This window comes from Bufo bufo, chromosome 3 (genome assembly GCF_905171765.1).
Source record: "Bufo bufo chromosome 3, aBufBuf1.1, whole genome shotgun sequence".
NCBI classification, from domain to species: Eukaryota; Metazoa; Chordata; class Amphibia; order Anura; family Bufonidae; genus Bufo; species Bufo bufo.
Genome location: NC_053391.1, coordinates 373,667,266 through 373,692,028, shown reverse-complemented (window position 1 = coordinate 373,692,028; position 24,763 = coordinate 373,667,266). Strand labels below are relative to the sequence as shown.

The 24,763-nt window shown below is 43.0% G+C and overlaps 1 protein-coding gene across 1 annotated transcript in view; it reads left to right on the top strand.

The window, feature by feature from the left end:
- RNFT1 (ring finger protein, transmembrane 1) overlaps positions 1-22,715 on the top strand; it is a 39,438-nt gene extending 16,723 nt beyond the window's left edge. The window contains exons 7-9 of the mRNA XM_040424672.1: positions 7,735-7,800; positions 19,410-19,511; positions 21,877-22,715. Coding sequence (XP_040280606.1) covers positions 7,735-7,800; positions 19,410-19,511; positions 21,877-22,011 — 303 coding nt within the window. The 3' untranslated portion in view covers positions 22,012-22,715. The remainder of the gene's footprint in view (positions 1-7,734; positions 7,801-19,409; positions 19,512-21,876) is intronic.
- The last annotated feature ends 2,048 nt before the right edge of the window (positions 22,716-24,763 follow it).

Here is a 24,763-nt window from a genome sequence, read left to right as displayed (position 1 = left end):
TCACTTGACAAGCTTGCTGACTGTTTCAAACAACAATCTGAATTGTGACTGCACTCTAGACTGCAGTAAGATAATAAGTAATATGGACAACAGTTTTTCCAGTTCATCCCTCATGACAGCACAACAGGAGGTTGTTCCCATTTGACCCTCTTGGGACAGGAAACAGAGTGGTTAAAGGGTCCCTTCCACCTCCACCCACTAGTGTTTTTCCTGTCCCTACAGGGGATAGACGCAGAGAAGTCCCTGCTCTAGGGTTGAAGAGATTCTACAAGAACTTTTAGAGCCTATGGCTGGGACTAGGATCGGGGGGTGTCCGGCCTCCCCTTCCAGGTCTCGAATAGCCTTGCTAACATCTCTTGGGGTAGAGGTCCCTTAGTAGCCCAAAACCCACTTGGCGGAGTCCGAGCCTATAGTTGGGTTCTCTGATGGCCTGGGTTCGATCGTTGGGTTCATCCTCATCCTTCCTACCCTATAAGTGGCCGTGCCAGTACCTCTTATGTGGAGGTCCCCTGGCTTGCTTCTAACCCTGATGAAGTGGGTAATGCAGCTGGTGGTTACCTCACTATGGACAGCTATGGGTTCATGGCGCTTAGATCCGCTGTACCTTAATGGAGTTCAACAGGATTGCGCCTCAGTGCGTCTGAAACAGCAGCTGGAATGGGGACTTTTCTTTTCTCCTTACCAACGTTCCGTATACAAGTATTGGCAGAAGCTGCATGACATTATTGGTGCTTGCTTTGGCAGCACATACTTCAAGATTGGTAAGTAAACCATGCGTGTGTTTAACCAGCTGGATTGTCTCAACAGTTCTAATTACTTTAATTGAGAATCTGTGTGTGGATCTAAATGGGAACCCAGGCGATAGTAGCATCACTTGTTTCTTTAAGGAGGACTGAATGTGGATTTAAAATGTTCAGGCTGCATTCAATTGACAAGGTCGCAGACTTAAATCTTTCAGGTCTAGCAACCTGGCTTAGTTATGTCTGACTTAATTCCTTTATCTAGTAAAAATTTATACTGTTCCTGGCGTGCCGCCTCATGGCCTCCTGGTGCCTGGCGTGCCGCCTCATGGCCTCCTGGTGCCTGCCATGACATATAAAAGTAATAAGGTAGGAGGCAGGAAGTTAAGTTAAAGCTAAAGGAGTCCTAAGGTGAAGACCTCGGGTAAGGACCCAGTGTGACAGAAAGATTAGGGAAAGCCTAGTGGAGATGAGTGGTGGTTCAATCTATGCACTCTACTATCATTTGGGGAGTGGAGTAGCCTACAGTGCCTATTCACGATCTACAGTTTAGCGCAAAGCTGTATTTGGAGCCACATTCCTCCATGGACAATATTAATGGAAATTGTATGTAATTCAAGGAGTTCAAGACATATATGTGTACCGGCCATGTGATTTATAGGGTACACCTGGAGATAGTATGGGTCAGCCTGACATTAAAGGAACATTAGTGTGACCAGAGCACTAAAATTTTGTAAAGATCCTGCCCAGACCTGTTATAATGGGAGGCAGCACCATCCTGGCTGGGAATTTGTCTTGTATGGATTACAGCTATCCCTTCTATGGCAATAAATTAGTATATCTACCTCAAGACAAGAGATTTTCAGTAAATGTCAACTTATGCCAAACTAAAGCTACTTCTCAGCCTTGGTTCCGGTTCTGTGTCCGTGCTCCTTGGTGGTGTATGGTGAGGTGAGCTCCAACTTGGTGTTACGTTTATGCCCAACTAAACTCTTGTTGTTCTATTTGCACCTAAGGGTGCTGATGTCGCGAATATTAGGGACCCTGCCTTCATTGCACCTAAAACCCATAACCTCAAGGGCCAACCCAGGGAGCTACAAAACGGCAATAGAGACTGTGCATTCCTCTGTTCACATTCACACTTACAGCCATGCTCACACATATAAGCTGAGGCTATGTACGCTGCACAGGTCCTGTAACCTTTTGTCACTCCTCAGTCCCTGTGTCTCCTGGGTAGTGCCATGTAAAGATCTTAAAACTGCCTCTGACCTTGAAGCTATGCGGGCAGGTGGGTTCTCGGTTGGCCTGGTTTCGTCGGGAGGGTTCTTTCTCCTTTCTTCTCTCGTTTATACCAACACCTCCCAGTACAGGATCCCAAGCTTGTCCTGCATCTGTATGAAGTTAATGGTACAGTTTGGTTAACTCATCGTTGATGTCCATGCCTGCCGTGTGCCAGTGCTGTCAGATTGGCTCGGTTTCTTACATATACCTTAGGCCGAATGCACACGGCCGTGTTTCATGGCTGTGAGCGGTCCGTGGAACCACGGCCTGGATTCCTGCTGAGAGCAGGAGCGCACGGTGTCATTGGTTGCTATGACGCCGTGCGCTTCCTGCTGCCGCCGCAATGCAGTAATACACTGGTATGATCTATTACTCCAGTAATTTTTATTCTGTGTAGTGGATATTAGGGATCGACCGATATTGATTTTTTAGGGCCGATACCGATAATTTGTCAACTTTCAGGCCGATAGCCGATAATTTATACCGATATTCTGGGCATTTTTATTTTTGAGGAAAAAAAAAAATTCCTACACAAATCTGCTGAAAATTAATGTTTATTGTTAACGTGAATTATTATTTTATTTTTTTTGTAAATCTTTTTCATTTATACTTAATATTTTTGTGTTTTTTTTTTTTACTAACTTTTAGCCCCCTTAGGGACTAGAACCCTTGTCCCATTCACCCTGATAGATCTCTATCAGGGTGAATAGGATCTCGCACTCTCCCTGCTGCCCTGTGCTCTGTGCACACAGCAGCATGGAGCTGACTATGGCAGCCAGGGCTTCAATAGCGTCCTGGCTGCCATGGTAACCGATCGGAGCCCCAGGCTTACACTGCTGGGGCTCCGATCGGAGGAGCAGGGAGAGGGGATCCTGTGGCCACTGCCACCAATGATTAGAACTGGGGGGGGGGGGGGGCGCACTGCGCCACCAATGTTTTTACTATTGGGGTGGGGGGCGCACTGCTTGAGGGGGGGGGGGGGGCGCACTGCGCCACCAATGAAGATACCTTTCTTTCACATACAGAAGGCGGGAGCTGGCTGCAGAATCACATAGCCGGCTCCCGACCTCTATGAGCGGTAGCTGCGATCCGCGGCACCTAAGAGGTTAACTACCGCGGACCGCAGCTGCCGTTCATAGAGGTCGGGAGCCGGCTATGTGATTCTGCAGCCAGCTCCCGCCTCCTGTATTTGAATTAATGAAAGACTTATCTTCATTGGTGGCGCAGCGGCCACAGCCCCTCCCCTCCTCTTGTCTTGTCTTCCGTCCTGTCATTGGAGGCAGCGGCAGCAGCATCACAGGGGGAGGAGACACTGCTTCCTTCTCCCCTGTGCTGCGGAGGGAACACAGAACGCGCTGAGAGCAGCGCGTTCTGTGTTCCCAATACGTTATCGGTATATCGGCAAAATAGATGCCGATACCGATAACGTTCAAAATCCTCAATATCGGCCGATAATATCGGCCAAACCGATAATCGGTCGATCCCTAGTGGATATATATGATGTTACAATATTTTATCTGGTTTTAGAGTGAGTCACTTTTACGAATGGTACTTACCATATAGACTAGGCTTAGAGGTAAAAGGCATCCTTTTTATGGCCGATGTCTAATAAGACAATTTCTTTTTCCTCTAAGTAACCCCTTAACCCCTTAGTGACCAAGCCTGTTTGGGCTTTTATGACCAAGCGTTTTTCTTCCTTTTTTTATGGTCTCGTTCCAAGAGCTATAACTTTTTTATTTTTTCATCTATATAGCTTTATGAGGGCTTGTTTTTTACGGGACAAGTTGTGGTTTTTAATGGCGCCATTTTGGGGTACACATAACTTTCTGATTAACTTTTAACTCTTTCTGGGAGGGAGATGGGGAAAAATAGCAATACTGCCACTGCGTTTTTACATTATACATTTTTTGGCGTTCATTTTTCGGTACAAATAACATATCTTTATTCTCTGGGTCAGTACGATTACAGTGATACTAAATACTTATAATTTTGTTTACGTTTTACTACTTTTTTTGCAATAAAACACCTTTTATTAACCCAAAAAATTATTTTGCATTGCCACTTCACAAGACCCATAACTTTTTTTTATTTTTTTATATGGAATTGTGTGAGGGCTTGATTTTTGAAAGACGACTTGTATTTTTCATGGGTATGATTTTGGAGTAAATGCCGCTTTTTGATTGCTTGTTGTTAAGTTTTTTTTCGGTGGAAACTAAGAATAAATTCGAAATTCGGTCTTTTTTTTTATTTTTTATTTTTTACGGCGTTCACCATAGGGGATAATTTATGTAATATTTATGTAGTCCCGGTCGTTACGGACGCGGCAATACCAAACATATGGGGGATATTTTCTTTTTGCAATTTTTTTCATTGAAAAGCGTATTTTCAATGGAAAAAAAGGCATATTTTTTTATTTTATGGAATTTTTTTTATTTAATAAATGTGTATTTTTTTTCTATTTTTTTTTTTACTACTTAATAGTCCCACAAGGGGACTATAATATACAGTATTTTGCTTTTAAAATGTAATGCATTATCTCTATAATGCATTGCATTTCAATAGCAATGCTATTCGAACCTTGACCAGCAGGCTGCGCCAGAGAGGCACAGCCTGCTGGAAGTAACTGAAGACAGGCTCGGGCCCTCATCGGAAGCAAGGTAAGCTTCCCAGCACATCAGCACCCCGCGATCGCATTTTCGGGGTGCTGATGGGAGACAGAGGGAGTCCGCTCCCTCTGTCACCACTTTACATGCAGCGGGCGCCATTGCGCCCGGCATGTAAAGGGTTAAACAGCCCGGATCGGCACTCCTGCCGTTCCGGGCTGTTAGAGCAGGGACCCGGCTCTCATGTGAGAGCCAGGTCCGCGCTCCCCGCTGCACGGGGGAGCCGCGCGGCGCTTAAACTGGGCCGCCGTAAAAACGCGGCGGCCCAGCCTAAGGCCCCTTAGTGACCGCCGTAAAAACATGTATGGGTGGTCACTAAGGGGTTAAGGACCCTGCCATTTTTCACCTTAAGGACCTGCCCATTTTTTGCAAATCTGATGTCTCTTTATGTGGTAACTTTAAAACGCTTTTACTTATCCAGGCCATTCTGAGATTTGTTTTCTCGTCACATATTGTATTTCATGACAGTGGTAAATTTGAGTCAAAATATTTCATTTTTATTTAGAAAAAAAAATCAAATTTACCAAAAATTTGGAAAAATTTGCAATTTTTAAAATTTCAATTTCTCCGCTTTTAAAACGGATAGTGATTACCTCCTAAAATAGTTATTACTTTACATTTCCCATATGTCTACTTTATGTTTGGATCATCTTGTGAATGCCATTTTATTTTTTGGGGATGTTAAAAGGCTTAAATTTAGAAGCAAATCTTGAAATTTTTCAGAATTTCCAAAACCCACTTTTTAAGGACCAGTTCAGGTCTGAAGTCACTTTGTGAGGCTTACATAAGAGAAACCACCCATAAATGGCCCCATTTTAGAAACTACACCTCCTCAAGGTATTCAAAACTGATTTTACAAACGTTGTTTAACCCTTTAGGTGTTCCACAAGAATGAAAGGAAAAGGTAGATGAGATTGCAGAATTTCACTTTTTTGGCAGATTTACCATTTTAATCCATTTTTATTTCCCACTAACAAAGCAAGGGTTACCAGTGAAACAAAACTCAATATTTATTGCCCTGATTCTGTAGTTTACAGAAACACCCCATATGTGGTCGTAAACTGCTGTACGGGCACACGGCAGGGCGCAGAAGTAGAACGCCATATGGTTTCTGGAGGGCAGATTTCACTGGGATAATAATCACGTGTTATTTTTATAGAGCAGGTTGTTACGGACACAATACAAAATATGACTACTTTTTTTGGTTTTGTTTCAGTTTTACATAAAAAAAATTGTCTCCATATTCTGAAAGCTTTTTTTTTTTTTTTTTTTGGCGACTGTCTTATGTAGGGGCTAATTTTTTGCGGGATGAGATGACTATTTGGTACGATTTTGGGGTGCGTATGACTTTTTGATCGCTTGGTATTACACTTTTTGTGATTTAAGGTGACAAAATGGCTTTTGTGACTTTTTTTTTTTTTTTACAGAGTTCGACTGAGGGGTTAGGTCATGTGGTATTTTTTATAGAGCAGGTGTTTACGGACGTGGCAATACCTAATATGTATACTTTTAATTTAAGTTTTACACAATATTTTTGAAACAAAAAAATCATGTTTCAGTGTCTCCATGGTCTGAGAGCCACAGTTTTTATCTTTTGGGCGATGAGATGACGGTTTGATTGGCACTATTTCGGGGTGCATACGACTTTTTGATCGCTTGGTGTTGTACTTTTACTGATTGTAAGGTGACAGTTTTGTTTTGTTTTTTTCGCACCTTTTTTTTTTTTTTTTTTTTTTTTACGCTGTTCATCTGAGGGGTTGGGTCATGTGATATTTTTATAGAGGCGGTCGATACGGACGCGGCAATACCTAATATGTCTACTTTTCTTTTTTACCCAACTTTTTTCTTTTTCTTTTTTTACTTGACCCTTTTTAATTTTTATTGTAAAACTTTTATTTTTTTTTAACTTTTTTTCACTATTTTTTTGTCCCACTCTGGGACATCAACTTTTGGGGGTCTGATCCCCTTTACAATGCATTACAATACGGGGCTGGATCTCACAGGCTGTCACAGAAGGCAGCCACGATGCCTAAGGAAGGCATCGGGCTGCCTTCCTTGCAATCGGGTCCCCGTCACAGCAGCACGGGGACCCGATGGCCACCCCACACGATTCCTCATGTGCCACAGTCAGCGCTGACCGCAGCAGTGCAAGGGTTAATGCGCCGGCATCTGTGTTTTCACCGATGTCAGCGCATACAGCAGGTGTCCGGCTATCAGCTCCTGCACCCGCCCGATCAGCATGACGTACATGTAGATCACTGGTCTTTTAAGTCCCGGCCAGATATAACGTACATGTATGTCATGGGTCCTTATGGGGTTAAGTATTTAAGTCTATAAACAGAGGTAGGTCTGTTGATCAAGGATGCAGATAAAGAGACATTTCAGAGTTACGACTGGGTTCACAAATTCTGTCATCAAGATGTAGTTTTCTGGCAGAATCAAAAAGTTTCTGTCTCAGGTTTATTCCTGATTCTATGAAATGGTATTTTTATCTAATGATAAATATCTGAGATATGTTGTCCTTAGACTTGGTCCCCCCCCCCCCTAAATTATATTTTGGTACGTCTCCTGTTGTTCTATGATGAGGGATGAGCTGGAAAATAGGGATTAGACTTGCCGGTAATTTGGTTTCCAGAGATTCCCTCATGACAGCACCCCTATATTCCCTCCCTTACTAACTATGTAAATATTGCATGCATATAAGATTTTCTTATGATTTTAAGAAATCTGTTGCATCCATCCTGGTGTAGTAATCTGGAAAAACACTGGTGGGTGGAGGTGGGAGGGACATTTTAACCTCGAAGGTTAAAGGGGAACAACCTCCTGTTGTGCTGTCATGAGGGAATCTCTGGAAACCGAATTACCGGTAAGTCTAATTCCTATTGTTCATTACAGCTTTATACTGTATTTAGATTGTTTTTATATAACAATATAGTTACAATATAGTTAAATATGAAAAATGTATCATTAAGACACTGAAAAAAACAAACTGATTTATTGTTTATATTAATAAAGCCCACACGATTACGGCATGTATTGTTTCTTTTCAGCTTTTTGTCGTTTTTGGACAATGGAAAACATCTGCTGATGTATTACGACTGTTCTTTACTCAGCCTGTAAGTAATCTAAAAGTATAATTCTATTCAATTAATACGGTAATCTAACCATGGACCTGATTGTAAATGTGTGATCCTCTCAATATAAAAATGATTTGTGACCCCACCACACTACATATGGGAAAACCTGTTATGGCTTTCAGTCCAGGATTGTTATCTAGTGTTTTAGAAGGTAATTTATCGTCTATACTATAATTCAATAAATGCTGTCTTGGATTGTAGGCATATAAGCACTGGTCCTTTAAATTATTCTAATTCTCTACTTGACTAGAGAAATGTTTGTGATAGTAACATTAAACCCCTGTATAGATAACATAGGAAGCGTCGTTCACAATAGGTAATAGTCACAACTTATCTACTCTCCCTCCCTGCACAGGGACTTATTCCACATTCACAAAGCATATCTGAAAAACAGTTTTAGAATTCTTTTAACGTCTCCAGTGTAGTGTATCTATGGTCCATGTTGCTGCTGTCAAGCATATCTGTAAATGCTGTTAGCAGCAGCTCAGGCAAGTTGGCTGCCCCTATAATCATGTACAGCAAATACTATTAAAAAAATCTACAGTCTGAAAATGAAAGCCAGAGAGTGACATATGGCTTTTTATCTAATCTTTGTATTAGGCAGTATATTCCCTTTAACTGGAATTAAGTTGACGCTGTACATCCTATGGAATTGACAGGGAGCGGAAAAGCTGGAGGACCTGGGTCCCTTTGTTCTCTGCTGATCATATGAACGGCATATCCCATATGCTATAATAGATGATGGGGGTGCCCATTTGAGATCTCTCTTCTGTCATTTTCTTTCTGTTGTAGCCTTGGCTTTAGGCCTCATGCACACGACCGTGTTTTTTTTTTTTAAGGTCCGCAAAAACGGGGTCCGTAGGTCCGTGATCCGTGACCGTTTTTTCGTCCGTGGGTCTTCCTTGATTTTTGGAGGATCCACGGACATGATCTGTTTGGCCGTGCGGAGCCAAACGGATCCGTCCTGAATTACAATGCAAGTCAATGGGGACGGATCCGTTTGACGTTGACACAATATGGTGCAATTGCAAACGGATCTGACCCCCATTGACTTTCAATGTAAAGTCAAGAGTCCCTATTATACCATCGGATCAGAGTTTTCTCCAATCCGATGGTATATTTTAACTTGAAGTGTCCCCATCACCATGGGAACGCCTCTGTTAGAATATACCATCGGATTTGAGTTACATTGTGAAAACTCATATCCGACAGTATATTCTAACACAGAGGCGTTCCCATAGTGATGGGGACGCTTCAAGTTAGAATATACTTTGAACTGTGTACATGACTGCTGCCTGGCAGCACCCGATCTCTTACAGGGGGCTATGATACGCACAATTAACCCCTCAGGTCCTGAGGGGTTAATTGTGCGTATCATAGCCCCCTGTAAGAGATCATGTGCTGCCAGGCAGGAGGGGGCACACCCCCCTCCCTCCCCAGTTTTAAATTCATTGGTGGCCAGTGGCCCCCCCCCTCCCTCCCCTGTAGTACTGTAGATTCATTGGTGGCCAGTGGGGCCCCCCCTCCCTCCCCTGTAGTACTGTAGATTCATTGGTGGCCAGTGGGGCCCCCCCTCCCTCCCCTGTAGTACTGTAGATTCATTGGTGGCCAGTGGGGCCCCCCCTCCCTCCCCTGTAGTACTGTAGATTCATTGGTGGCCAGTGGGGCCCCCCCTCCCTCCCCTGTAGTACTGTAGATTCATTGGTGGCCAGTGGGGCCCCCCCTCCCTCCCCTGTAGTACTGTAGATTCATTGGTGGCCAGTGGGGCCCCCCCCCCCCCCCCTGTAGTACTGTAGATTCATTGGTGGCCAGTGGGGCCCCCCCTCCCTCCCCTGTAGTACTGTAGATTCATTGGTGGCCAGTGGGGCCCCCCCTCCCTCCCCTGTAGTACTGTAGATTCATTGGTGGCCAGTGGGCCCCCCCTCCTAATTAAAATCTCCCCCCGCCTATCATTGGTGGCAGCGGAGAGTTTCGATCGGAGTCCCAGTTTAATCGCTGGGGCTCCGATCGGTAACCATGGCAACCAGGACGCTACTGCAGTCCTGGTTGCCATGGTTACTTAGCAATTTTTAGAAGCATTATACTTACCTGCGAGCTGCAATGTCTGTGACCGGCCGGGCGCTCCTCCTACTGGTAAGTGAAAGGTCTTTGCGGTGCATTGCTTATAGCACAGACCTGTCACTTACCAGTAGGAGGAGCACCCGGCCAGACAAACATCGCAGCTCGCAGGTAAGTATAATGCTTCTAGAAATTGCTAAGTAACCATGGCTACCGGGACTGCAGTAGCGTCCTGGTTGCCATGGTTACTGATCGGAGCCCCAGCGATTAAACTGGGACTCCGATCGGAACTCTCCGCTGCCACCAATGATAGGGGAAGAGATTTTAACGGTGCATTTTCCGATATTTCCACGGACCCATTGAAAGTCAATGGGTCCGCAAAAAAAAAATGGAACAACGGATGCACACAAAGGTCGTGTGCATGAGGCCTTATTCATAATAAGCTGTCCCATAATTTCCCTCTGTTTTTATCTTTTTTTTTTTTTTTTTTTTTTTTTTTATAACTGTCCTTAGGACGGCGTCTTTCTTATCAAAGATTATTGTATCTTCCACCATAAATTCTCCATCATTGTCCAGTCCTGTCTTTAGCATAAATGTTTAATAGTGTTTATTTTAATTGTGAGCCATCAGATATTTATCGTAAAGCTTGTGTGATTGATTTTTATTTTTTTTCTAGACCAGTCTTTCCTCTTTTGTCAAAAGCTTAAATGGCAAGACTGGTGTTCAGCCACGTGGAAACTATCTCTTTTTTGTTTGGCGCCATTAGTGCAATGCAAGCAGTTATTTAATCCAGTGGGCTAGCTACCATTCCTGCTATACATATGCAGGCTGAAGTGTGTGTTTGCAGACTGAATCGTGGCAGAATTCCCATTTGCAGGCTTGAAAAAAAAAAAACATCAGGCGCTAATTGGGTCTGATACCTTTAACTCCTTGCATGAAGCTTCCTAGCATTCCTAGTGTGGTGATAGGCTGTCCCATATCATATATTTAAAGACATGAGCACATAACTGTTACCAAGAGCATCCAGAGACACATGTAACAGACATGTATGACCATCTGAGCATAAGCCTACATGCACACGAACGTTTGTGTTTTGCGGTCTGCAAATTGCAATTGTAACAATGCCTATCCTTGTCGTAAAACGGACAAGAATAGGACATGTTCTATTTATTTATTTTTGCAGGGCTAAGGAACGGAGCAACGGATGCGGACAGCACACTGAGTGCTGTCCGTATCTTTTGCGGCCCCATTGATGTGAATGTGTCCGCCACCGAGCCGCAAAAAAATGCAGCTCGGATGCGGAACCAAACCACGTTCATATGCATGGAGGCTAATGCTGTAGTAATGTCACACTCTATTGATTCACACTGGGGAAATCCCGTCATTTAAAGGGGTTATCCCTTGAATAATGTAAATAAAAATCATACATGACAGCCTCTTTCTAACAAAGCTAGAACCAGCCCTGGACCTCACGTGGATAGATCCAAAGATCACCCTATCATTGCTACATGGGTTAGATTTATTTCAAGCTCGCAGCTCAGTGGGGTGTGTCCTGTATGCTGCATTCACATTTAAGTGCTGGTGTGAAAACTGTAGAATATTTTTCATGGGACGACTCCTTTAAAGGGGTTCTCCCAAGAAAAATATTCAACATTTTTCTAACAGCACCTGGATCTGAATAATTTTGTAATTGCATAATTAAAAATCAATCGCTGAAATCTAGCAGAGCAGTTATAGCAATGAATGGGGAGATCTCTGGTTCCATGTGAGGTACATTTTTACATTAATTATGGGATAACCCCTTTAAACTTGGTCTTTTTTTTTATCAGATATAATTTTTATTGAAAGTTTTTCTTAAAATACAACATTTGAAGAGTGTACATTTCTTTATCAATCAAATACACTATATAGAAGTGCTAATAACAGTATTTTATCGGCATTATACGGCCGTAAATACAAAAATAGAAAAATCAGTTCCAAAATGCATCTTTCAAAACAAAAAATAACCCTCCCCAGCTATAACCATACGGAGAGACCACCGCACCACCACCCCTACGGACAACAAGAGACAGTATGCTATGAAAGGCATTTCGGAAGGACTATTCTGCATGTGAATTTCTGTGGCGGATATCACAATGTGCTATGTCAGCTGCCCTGTCAAGGTCGACAGTCCCTCGTTAGAGTCACAGACGCCATACCAGGGACTGCGAACCAACCCTGCCATAATGACATGAATTTACCTGGGCATCTCCTCTTTACGTATACACCTCTTTCAAATCGTAGAACAGTATTTAGTCGATTTATATACTCCTGTCTGGTGGGAGGGTTCTCCTGTATCCAGTGCTTGGCAAGTAAGACCCTAGCCTGGAAGAGCCTTCTTTTGATACTCAGATTTCTTGTCGTCCATTCCCAACAAGTCTAATATACCCAGTACACCGATTTTGGGATCTCTAGGTACCTGTATTTGGGTTGTTTGTGTTATGATCTTTACTATATCTTCCCAATACTCCTCTAGTTTTGAACATTCCCAGAACATATGTATTAATGACGCCTCTGTCCCTTCACAACGGGGGCAGGTTGAGTCTGATCGCAAACTTATCTTAAATAGGTATTTGGGGGTTCTATATACTCTGTGAATCAGATATAGCTGGGATAATCTTTTTTTTTTTTTTTTTTTTTTTTAAATCGGATCATTTTTATTGTAATAAAATACAACAATGTAACAATGTTATAAATATAAGCGTATCAAGTCCCATTGGGATAATCTTTGATATTCACTAAGCATGAGACTAGGGGGCAAGGCCAGAACTTCGTCCCACTGCTCCTTGGAAATTTCACCCATGTCTTGCTCCCACTTTCTCTTAGCAGGTAGGGGGTATGATGTAGTACTTTTATGAAATAGGTGTTTTATATAGCATAGATATCAGTCCCCTAGCGGTACTACCACCTAATAACTGTTTCACTACAGGAGGGAAGATGGACAATTGCAAACCATTATTAAATTGCTTCTGGAAAGCATGTCTTAATTGTAGTTATTGAAAAAATGTGGTTCTAGGTAGCCCAAACTCCTCCTGCAGCTGTGTGAAAGATTTCATCACCCCCTCTGAACTTGATATAGAAATAAAATACCTTTTTGTCTTCCCAAGGGGAATAGCCCTCCAATCTGAACAGTTCCGGTAGTTGAGGGTTACGCCATAACGGCGTGTTGTCGTTAAACCCCACCAGGCCTATTAATTCCTTAAGATTTGACCCGACCTTTTGTTATTAATGTGATTGTAGGGCAGTTCCCAGCGTAAGACTGCGGCCTTCCTAGCTCCGCCAATGTGATAGGTGTTTTCTGTTTCGTGACTACGGAGGCAATTCTTGCAGAGGGGCCCAGCTGTACATGTCGTCCCCATCCTCTAAAGTGTAGCTGTGCAGCCATGAAGTACAGCCATGGTTTTGGGATGGAGAGGCCACCTTCCTCCTTGCCTTTTTGAAGCGTTTCCATGCAGGTTCTGGGTTGTTTTTTTCCTCATATTGAGGAACGAAAGATACTCTGTATCTTGTAAAATATTTGCTGGGGGATCCATATAGGGGAATTATGTATTACATAAAGCAATTGGGGCAGCAATATCATTTTGATTAAGTTACTACGGCCAATGACAGAAAGAGGCAGTTTGCACCAGGTATTAGCTTTCTCAATAAATTTAGAGATTAGGGGGTTCTACATTCTTTTTGACATATTCTGTTGGCTTTGGCGTTATCATAACTCCTAAATATTTAAAGCTACTGGTCGTCTGTAATTGGGTATTGGTGAGATTGAGCTGTGGCGAGGGAGAATTAAGTGGGAGAATCACGGATAGAGGAACAAGTCATTTGCATATAAAGAGACTCTCCTGGGAACCCAGTGGGAAACCTTTCCACTCGGGAGGTGTGCAAAAGGCAGGCCAAGGGCTCAATAGCCACCGCAAACAGGGGGGGAACGAGGGGCAGCCCTGCTTCGTTCCTCTATCTAGTGAAAATTGGGCAGAGTTTTCCATTCGCTTTGATTTTTGCTACCGGTGAGTTAGAGTAGTTTGACCCAGGACATAAAGCACGGTCCAAATCCCATAGCCTCCATAACTTCCCATAAATACTCTCATTCCACACTGTCAAAAGCTTTGGCAGCGTCTAGGGATAGTACAGCCCGACGGCCATCGTTGTCCATCGACCTCTGAAGATTCAGAATTAGTCTTCGGAGGTTAGTAGAAGTGCTCCTGTCCGGCATGAACCCTGATTGATCTACGTGTATAAGGGAAGGGACGACCTTGTTGAGCCTGTTGGCCAAGACTTTAGCTAATACCTTCACATCATTTGGTAAAAGGGAGATGGGTCTATAGGAATCAGGTATAGTCGGGTCTTTACCAGGTTTTGGAATCGGCACAACTACCGCCTCCCTCATAGAAGCTGGTAGTTTCCCCACTCTCAGAGCTTCATTGAATGTTTGGGGAAGTGGGTCCTGATGTCTTTTGAAAAACTCTGCTGGTAGACCATCTGAGCCTGGAGCCTTCTCATTAGAGAAGGAGTTAATGGCCATTTTAAGTTCCTCCAAATCTAGGGGCTCATCTAAATATTTAGACGATTAAAGAGACAGCGTAGGCATTGATATCTTGGCAAGGTAGGATTTAATATTATCAGAATTTGTTGACAATTTTGAGGAGTAGAGTTCCTTATAGTAATTATAGAATTCATCAAGAATTATCGAATCGTCTGCTGGGAGGCTCCCCCGTCTAGTCCTAATGGTTGCTATTCTAGCCGTACCCTCCTGTGAACGAATCACTCTAGCTAATAGACTTCCCGCACTTTCCCCCGCCTCAAAATACTTCTGTTTTAAGAAGTGTTTGTCAGCTATTTGTAGCAAATGGTCATTAAGTCAAATGGTCATGGAGTCAGTGCGCAGGGAAGGTGCCCCTACATAGGCAGCTTTACAGTCTTTCACCTCTTGTTGTATAGCCACGGTGAGTTTCCTAGTTTTTGCCTTACGCCGTTCAATTTTCTGCATATACAAACCCCTTATGTATGCTTTTCATGGTATCCCATACCATCCCCATGGCCGCTGAACCTATATTGGTGCTAAAGAATTCCAAAATCCGCTGTGTAAGAGGATCCCCTTCATCCAGTAGTTATATCCAAAATGGGTTGTGTTTCCAGAGAGAAGATCTAGGACGACCTCCATCCCTGTTAAATTGTAATCCTATATGAATAGAAGTGTGGTCGGCAGGCTACGCGGTAAGTAGCCTATTAGGGAGATGTAGGGGGATGCCTCCAGCGACACAATTGTTAAGTCTATTCTGGACAGGGTATTATGTGAAGTAGAGAAACAGGAGTATTGACAAACCTGTGGGTGTCGGATTCTCCATAAATCGTGTAAATCTAATTCTTGTAATAGCTTTGCCCATGAAGTTTCTGTGGCATTTGTTAACATAGGAATTTGGTGAAATTTATCTAACTGGGGATTCAAGTATTTATTAAAATCACCAAGCATAAGTACATGAGGTCCCTGAGTCACAAATGTCATCACTTTTTTCAATACAGCGCAGGAGTAAGGTGGGGGGAAAATATATGGCAATCAGGAAAAATTGCACCCTACATATAGAGCAGTGCAGGCAGACGTATCTGCCCTCGGGATCAATGTCACTAGAGTGGCATTCAAAGGGGACAGCCCTATGCACTAGGATACTAACTTCCCTAGCATAATTTATGTAGAAAAGGTGGCATGGTAGGCATGTAAGATCCACGGTTTGTGTAATGGTCTCTGGGATTTCATTGACAGATGAGTCTCCATGAGACATATTATGGCTGGTTGAAATTTTTGTGTAGACATGATGTTTTGTGGCATCCCCCAGGCCTCTGACATTCCATGCTATAATCTGCACCCTATCCACCATCATTCAGAGGGATACATAGGTGTGCAACGGGAGAACCCGTATAGATGGAGCAGTGTCTCCTAAACCAAAAGGGGTGTGTGCATGTCGCCTCCCCCCAAATTCCCTCCCTTGTAAACCTTTTAACATTCCCAACCAAAATAGTGCCAAAAAACGAATAACATGAGGCACATAAAAGTTCTTGAAGCCAACAAGAACGACGGCAGCGATAGTTCCGATCACTAAAAAAGTATTCGGTATGTAAAATACAATCCTGAGCAGCGCTAGTATACATATAACAATTGGCATCTTGGTAAATTATTTCACATATATAAATACCTAGCCTAAGGGCAGTGGATTTACCGCACCTCCCTATCGTATACTATAAAGGGTACCCAAAAAAACTGTCATTAGTCAGAGTGCCATGAGGAGGAGGGAGATACTTATCGCCATTTCTCATGGAGAGAGACAATTGTCCCCTTTGGAGTCCATATTGTAGCGCCTCTGTTCTTCTAGTCAGCCAGTTCCAATGGGCTCCTGCAGGGAACTTTCATTCAGATCCACCCAGTGGGAGGCCTCTTCCGGCGAGTTGAAGAAGTGGACCGTTCCTCCAGCCATCACTCGCAATCTGGAAGGGTAAAGCATGGAGTACTGTACGTTCTTCATACGCAGGCGTCTTTTGACATGGAGAAATTTTGCTCGATGTCTCTGCACTCCTGAAGGGCAGCGTTGGCAGTAGGTCCCATCGGCTTCTCTTCCTTTGCCCCAATCACACCCTTCACTCCTGCAGGTGGAAATTGCGCAAATTGTTCTAGGCGTGCTGCCACCTCCGCTTATTTAAACGAGGTGGCAGTGCCATGTTTCGCCGGCGTTGCTCCCGGCCCCTCTTTCTCCTTCCTCGTGGTGCGAGTCATCCCCTTACTAGTGTCCTGCCGCTCAGCTGTTGAGGAGGTTGTAGCCTCAGGGTGGAGGAGGATTGCTGTAGCCACTGCTCAGGAGCTCCCGCGCGCACGTCCTTCTACATTGCTGACCAGGCCACGCCCCCCCTTTAAACTTAGTTTTGTATAATCGGCATTTGTACAAGAAGGGGCTAAATAAGAGAATAGTCCATCGAGTAAAAGCACTACTTGACTATTTCCTATGCATTTTAATATATGCAAAAATGAGGTTAACAAACAATAGTTTTAAGGGGTTCTCCAGGAATTAAGAAAATAAACACTTATATATTACTTTATGATAAATATATTCCAAAATACCTTTAATTAGTTATAATGGCTCGTTTTGGGGATAAATCATTAGAATAAATAAAATGGCCGCCATCCTACTAGTCCACACAAAACCTGTCCTAATTACACAGAAGGACAAGTTAAAGGACTGCACCATCTTCCTCTTACTTGTCAGGGATTATGATCCTGAATACAGTTTATGATCTTCAGATGAATCTCTGTAGGCAGGGCCGATGCAAGGATTTTTGTCAACACAAGCGAATCTACATTTTGGCGTTTCACATTTCTGCCCCTCATGATTCATATCCATTTTTGAACCCACCCCCCATCATTTCACATTTCTGCCCCTCATGATTCATGTCCATTTCTTGCCCGCCCCCCCCCCCCCCATGTGCCTGTATCAAGTGGCTCTCTCCTCCCCCCTCCATGTGCCAGTATCATGGCGCCAATAGCCCCCCCCCCTCCCCCGTGGCAGTAAAGTAGCAGTCCGGTATTTAAAAAACAAACAAAAAAAACATGTCATGTCAGTGATGCAATGCAGGCCTCTTCCGGCCTGTGTTTCCACCAGCCTCTAGTGTTGAAGATTTGGTGCTCGTTTTCTTATTTAGCCTGTCTTTCAGAAAAGTTTATGCTGGGATTTGAACCCATGACCTTCTGTATCAGAGGCAAAGCACTTACCCACACAGCTATGAGAGCTGTATAGCCAGTTACTTTAAAAAAAAATATATAAGACTTCTACTGTAGATAACTTTGATACCTAGTGTACAACCATACACATGACAGTTGCCCCAACACACCCAGCCCTGCTACATCCATACAGTGTGCTGGGGCAGCTGTCATGTGTATGTACCCTAGGTATCAAAGTTATCTACAGTAGAAGAACTTTTCTGAAAGACATGCTAAATGAGATTTAAATACACCTGGGTCTTGTGTGTGTGTGTGTGTGTGTGTGTGTGTGTTGCTGCGGCTGCTGCCTCAGCCTGTCAGCTGTGTGCTGCTCGCTCTGTGACTGAGACAGTGGGGGGCGGCCGGGCTGCGTGGCACACAGGCTCAGCGGGGTAAATGTAAGTTAGCAAGTTAATTGTTTTCCGCCCCCCCCCCCCCCCCTTCTCTGTGCCCTCAAGCAGCCGCTTGTGCTACCTTATGATAGAGCCGGCCCTGTCTGTAGGAATGGAGTTCATGAGGCAACATATAGTACAGAAAGGATAGTGGCATGGTGTGGATAATGAGCAGCAGCACTTGTATGCAGTCTCCATTACCACAGCCCTACATTACCTGTCCTGTCTGTCGTCTCTGTACTGCATGTCTCCTCATAATCTCTATTCCTACAGATCTTCAGCTGAGAATCTTATCTGTATTCAGGATCAGAATCCCTTACAAGCAGAGCAGAGAGGAGGATGAGGCAGCTCTTTACCTCAGTGTTGTGAAGTAACTTGTCCTGCTCTGTGATTAGGACAGGTTTTGTAGTAATAGGACTGCGGCCATTTTATTTCTCTTAATGACTGCACCCTAGACAAAATGAACCATTATAGCATGAATGGTATTTGGGAATATATTTATAATGAAGGAATATTTAAGTATTAAAATTTTCTTAATTCCCGGATAACCCCTTTAAGTCATCAAGTCCATTTCTGATCTTAGTACTTGAAATGGGGAAGGTGTTCCAAACACCATCTAACACGTATGGCTAACCTTACTTATTTGCAATTTTTTGTATAGATGTCCATGTCTTATGCCACTTCCATTGCTAGTGACCTTCTGACCAATATAACACATTATATAGCATTTGTTTTTTTTAATGCTTCCTTTTCTTCTGTTACTTATTCAAAAATGTTATAAAAAAGAAGGCCATCCCAAATTTTGTGTGTTCATAGATGAGAAAATCCTCCAGTGTGCTTACCAGTGGAGGGAAGATAGTCTATTGGACTGGATGTGGGCTGTTCTGCTCAGGTCCTGACTGGATGTGTACTTGATCAGTTGCATACTGTAAATGTAGCTGAACAAGAAGACTCGGGAACACATCTGGTCAGGACCTGAGCAAGAGTTCGCAGCCAGAGGTTGAAGTACTGAGCACACTGTCTTACCTCTACAAGTAAGTACACAGAAGGATCTTCACTAAAGCCAGGAGAACCCCTTAAAATGCAATTTTGAGTGGGTTTGGATTGTGTACCAATTTACAACTATGGTTTATAGTACCAAATCTGAACCATGTCCAGCCTGCACTGCTCTCCACTTGAACCAGCCCATAAGGGTTGTCATTCTCTACCGCTTAGGGTGATGCATAGTAGTCATGACTTTCTATTGGGACCTTCAGTATTGTTTTCCTTCAGTTAGGTTATGAATGTACAGCATGTCTCCCAGTCTGTACTCAGCATAAACGTAGTAATGTATTGGATTTAGACTTCACTTTCTCCTACAGAATAATGGTGCGACTGCAACCAAAAGACAGTGCTCAGAAGCTGAGGACATCTGTGCAATATGTCAAGCTGAATTCACAAAACCTATTGCTCTTATATGCCAGGTAGGAATAACTGAAAACTGTCGTTTGTAACACATCCTAATGCATTGTTCCTCCACCTGCTGGTCATGATTTGAGGATATCCCACAGAATGAATACCTGTGGTAAGTCCTGCTGCATTGACACTAATTATATCACCACCTCAATACTAAGGAAATACTGAAAACCGGACTGGTTGGTGGGTCCTGAGGACTGGAGTTGAGTAGCACTGTCCTAATAGATCTCATTGACTTTTAGCGTGGTTCGTTACCATTGGTTTAGTATAAGCAAATGCTATCCCCATTAAAATTCAGCTTTGTGACCATTTGAGACTCCCGAGTCACCTGAATTATACAGATCATCTACGCTGCTAGTTGCAAGTTCCTGCACGCCTTGGGCTCTGAAAACTATGCCACTAGTGAGAACATTTATTAATGACACTGAAACAGATCCAATCCATAGCTTTATAATGGGGTGTGGCAAGAATAGTGCTGCATGCAAAACTCTTACCAATAATGGGAACAAAGCCTAATTTAGCTCACACTTAATCAATTTTTCACCTGTAAAGCCTAATGCCCACGTCCGTGGAACACAGACCATGTGATACCGGCCTGGATTCCTGCTGAGTGCAGGAGCGCACGGCGTCATTGGTTGCTATGACGCCCTGCGCTTCTTGCCGCCGCTGATGTACAGTAATACACACGTATGATATTACGTGTATTACTGTACAGCAGGGGCGGCACAAAGCGCACGGCGTCATAGCAACCAATGACTCCATGCGCTCCTGCACTCAGCAGGAATCCAGGCCGGTATCTCGCGGTCCGTGTTCCACGGACGTAGGCATTAGGCTTAAAGCTGTTTCTTCAGCCGAAGAAATTCACTGGTGAAGTGGAACAAACTGTTGGCGACTTAACCCAACCTAATAAAATGCACCCCACCCCACCCCACAGTGGTAGCCATGCTGAAGACCAAATGCAGTAATTGAATAAGTAGAATTGCTTGTTTTATACTTTTGCAAGAAATGTATACACAAGGTCCACTATGTCGTGGCTTCTGAGTCCTGCCCAATTTAGACTATATTATGGCCACCAAACAATCTGGGGGGGGGGGGGATGAATGAAAATTAAAACTTTTAATGATCACTATATTAAAATAGGTGCCAAACACCACAGTGCAAAACAACTGTCTGAACGGTATTACACGGATTTGTATCTCCTGCATGTGAAATAAAACCGAAAAGTCTTAGTGGATCCTGTAGCAAACAAAAATGTGGGTCCGGAAATGAGCAGGGGATCACCTAGTTCTGGACACAGATGATGGTGGGTGAACCAAACAAAGGACGATTGGGTCCAGGCATCAGTGTGTGGATGGCATGGTAGGATCAGGAAATATCTATCCATAAAGTGTCCCTAAGGTAAAGGGAAAACCTATGATGCCCTACCTATCTAACACAGAGCACCTGCTCTGAAAGGGGTGACCCTGTCCAAATAGATGGGCAATTCCCTATTGTAGTCCCTGAAAAAAAAATGCTCCTGACGTGACACGTTTCTGTCCACTCATTGTCACCGGACTCTTCAGGGGATAATTTCTTCAGAGATTAGAGAAACTGGCTGTAAGCCTAGTTCCACAGAAAAGCGATTGGGAAAAGCTTGCCTGTTCCACAATGGTGAGGGAACGGCCTGCCCTGCATCTGAAGATACACCCTCCAGTAGGATTGGATGTACCAAGATGCCAGAAGTTCTGCCCCAGATATTGGGAATGTTTACCGCCTCCCATTACATCCCGCCTCCTCACGCCGCATGGTTACCAGTTTCGCGGTAACATCTTTATGTGTAACCCCTGTCGATCGTTGTTTTGCACTATGGTGTTTTTGGCATCTATTTTAATATATTGATCATTAAAAGTTAAGTTTTCATTTTCATTCCTCCCCCTTCCCCCGCCCTGATTGTTTGGTGGGCATAATATATAATATATTTTATACTTGTACCACAATTAAAAACTTGCCCCTTTCCCTTATTTAGTCCTACTTTTTGACAAAACCAGGACCAAAATCATGTCCTCTGTGTGATGTATTGGTAGAAAATAAAAATGTATGCAGTAAAATCAGTTTAGTGGGATCTTACCTTGATGGGCTATCTTGGATTCCCGTCAATCAGCAGGATGTGCAGGTGGTAGTGCTGATTGGCCCTTCATCAGCACCACCGTTCCTTTGGCGTGCATTTTGGCTAGGCCCCAAGGGTGGGAGCCCCTAAGCTATCACATGGATGTAAAATCCTAGAAAACCCCATTAAGAGGTTGAGAGACTTTGAGCCATTTGACACCAGAATACTTTTTTCGATTTTGTTTTGCTTGTGTCATTGTAACATAAAAATGTTTCTTCTGCTTTCAGCACATATTCTGTGAGGAGTGCATCTGTCTCTGGTTCAATCGAGAGAAGACGTGTCCTCTCTGTCGGACTGTGATTTCCAGCCACAACCATAAGTGGAAAGATGGTGCAACATCTCTACAACTGCGGCTGTTCTAGTCTTAAGTCTCCTGTCTTATCATTAATACAGTGTTGACTGAATTTCTGTCATTTATCTTGGGTTTATGTTTTACTTTTTGGTGTATAGATTTACTTGAGACTTTTGGTGACTTATTCAAATGAAGGGCTAGACATTAATGGGTTTGCATTGGGTTTTGAATCTTTATTGAATTTGTAAGTGTTCTGATAGACTTCTCATGTCTGTTTCTCCCTATGCAAATGTCATACTTGTATTTAGAGCTAATGGTTTCAGCAAACAAGGGTTATTTCTCTAATTAAAAATGAAAAAAATCGCTTCTAATAAAATTTGTGTATGAATATATATAACATCTCTGTGAATAAATGACCACAGAGTATGAATCACGTAGGTAAATGGCTCATGCCAGTAGACAGATCGGATGTCTTGCCCCTGTTGGATCCCGAGGATTTTTATTCGTTGATAAAAAGTGGTGATGTTGAAAACCGCGAAAAGTTATTTCGTTTTTTTTAATATAATGAAAAAACTTTATTTGCTGAAACTGGGGTACCCTTTGAATGCAACACAATTGTGTTGCCCAAACTGCTGATGAGAGAGTGATCAGTGTGCTCTAATGTTAAAGGGGTTGTGCAAAGTTTAAAAGTTATCCTCTGCCCATAGGATAGGGGATAACTAACTGATCACAGAGGGTTCCATGTAACTTTAAAATGTGGCACAATCCTTTTAATAATAATTTTTTTTTATGTACAGGTTTGGCAATCTCATGACTTCATATTTTCTTGCACTTTTATACTGAGATTTTTTCAGCTTATTTGCATGTTTTTTTAGACATCTGCTCCATCACCGTATAACAGTATTGGGACTTTGAATCCACAATAGGAAAAGAGTAGATATTTTTACACCCCATTTTATCCCTTTAACGGTAAGCTCACACTTCAGTTATCTGGTCAGTGATTTCCATCAGTTAGGGCTCATGCACACAAACGTATTTTTTTTTTTTTTTCAGTTTCTGTTTAGTTTTTTTACAGGTCCATATGTGGAACAATTCATTTCAATGGGTCCACAAAAAAAACTGTGTAGGGATGAGCGAACTTCTGTTTTCAAGTTCATAAGTCATGGTCCGTGGCAGCGGAATCCATAATGGAATTCTTTCATAACCCGAACCTTGTTCGCCGAACTGGAAACCACTAGTTCGCTCAACACTATCCGTGTGCATTCTGTTTCCGTATGTCCGTTCTGCAAATAAATAGAATGTCCTATTCTTGTCTGTTTTGCGGACAAGGACAGGCATTGTTACAATGGATCCGCAAAAAAAACCCGGATGCAACAGATGTCATCTGTTTTTTTTTGCGGACCGCAAAATGCATATAGTCGTGTGCATGGGCCCTTATTGTGAGCCAAAACCAGTAGTGAAGCCTACTCCGAGATCAGATATAATGTAAAGATTCTCTTCTGTTCGGTGTTTTTGACCAGCACCTTGTTTTGGCTCCCAATAACTGAAGTGTGAAATCGCCCTAAGGGCTCATGCACACGAACGTATTTTCTTTCCGCTTCCGTTCGTTCGTTTTTTTTGTGGACCCATTCACTTCAATGGGTCTGCAAAAACAATGGAAGGTACTCCGTGTGCACGGAACAACGGATCAGTGAAAAACAGATCGCAAAACGACAACGGTCGTGTGCATGAGGCCTAAGGAGGAGTCCATTTCAGAACATAGGAAGCGACAATAGGCTTATTTATCATTGACCAAATCACATTTCGTATGTACTTAAATAAAAAGGTTAAAGAGGTTGTCTTGTCATAACAAATTTTTTAAATTAAGGGGCATCTGTCAGCAGATTTGTACCTACGAAACTGGTAGACCTGTTGCATGCGCGCCTGGCAACTGAAGACATCTGTGTTGGTGCCATGTTCATATGTGTCCACAATATATGCAGTTGGGGGTGTTGCCGTTACACCTTGAGGCTCAGCGCTATGCAACTGCCGCGTCTTCTGCAACAGAGCCAGGCAGTGTAAAAGTGATCACGCCTGCCTTGCCCTGTCGATCACAATTGCAGAGAGCTGATCCTTTAGGTGCAATGGCAATGCTCCCTTTCCTTCTAGAGGCTCATCTGCATATATTAAAACTTAATTTTTCTCAGCAATACCAGCACATATGAACATGGGACCAACACAGATGTCTTCAGCACATGCAACAGGTCAACCAGTTTCATAGGTACAAAGTTGTTGCAGTGGAGACATTGTGTTACAGGCTGCCCATTTGAATGCTTGTTAGCCCATGTAATACATGGGTTAACCAAAATGAGAGCTTCCCATTGTTAAACTCTCTGTATAAAAAAAAAAGGGGGGGGGTGTCTTTGTGAGCACACCCCTTAAGTATGCTAAAGGAAGGTGGTCATATTTCAGACACAAGTACAGTTATATTACTGCTCACATCTATTTTTGGTGAGTTGGTAGAAACCAACCTTTAATTTTGGGTTTTGTGCTCAGTTTGTACCACTCTACAGTATATTTATGTAAAAACCAAAGCACAGCCATTGTCATGTATCTTTTTACACCTGTAAATTCTGCACCTTTCACTGTGTCTTGAGTCGCCCACACCAGCATTCTAGTAAGTTCTACGCAGAACTGCAGGATTTCTACATTGGATGGGATAAATCCTTGCTTTACTAGCTGGCATCCAGCCAAACTGATTGTGTATGACTTTTCTGCTGTCTATGCTAAATCTTGTTTATATGAAAAGAATGATTTATACGAGCCATTTGGGAACGTATTTT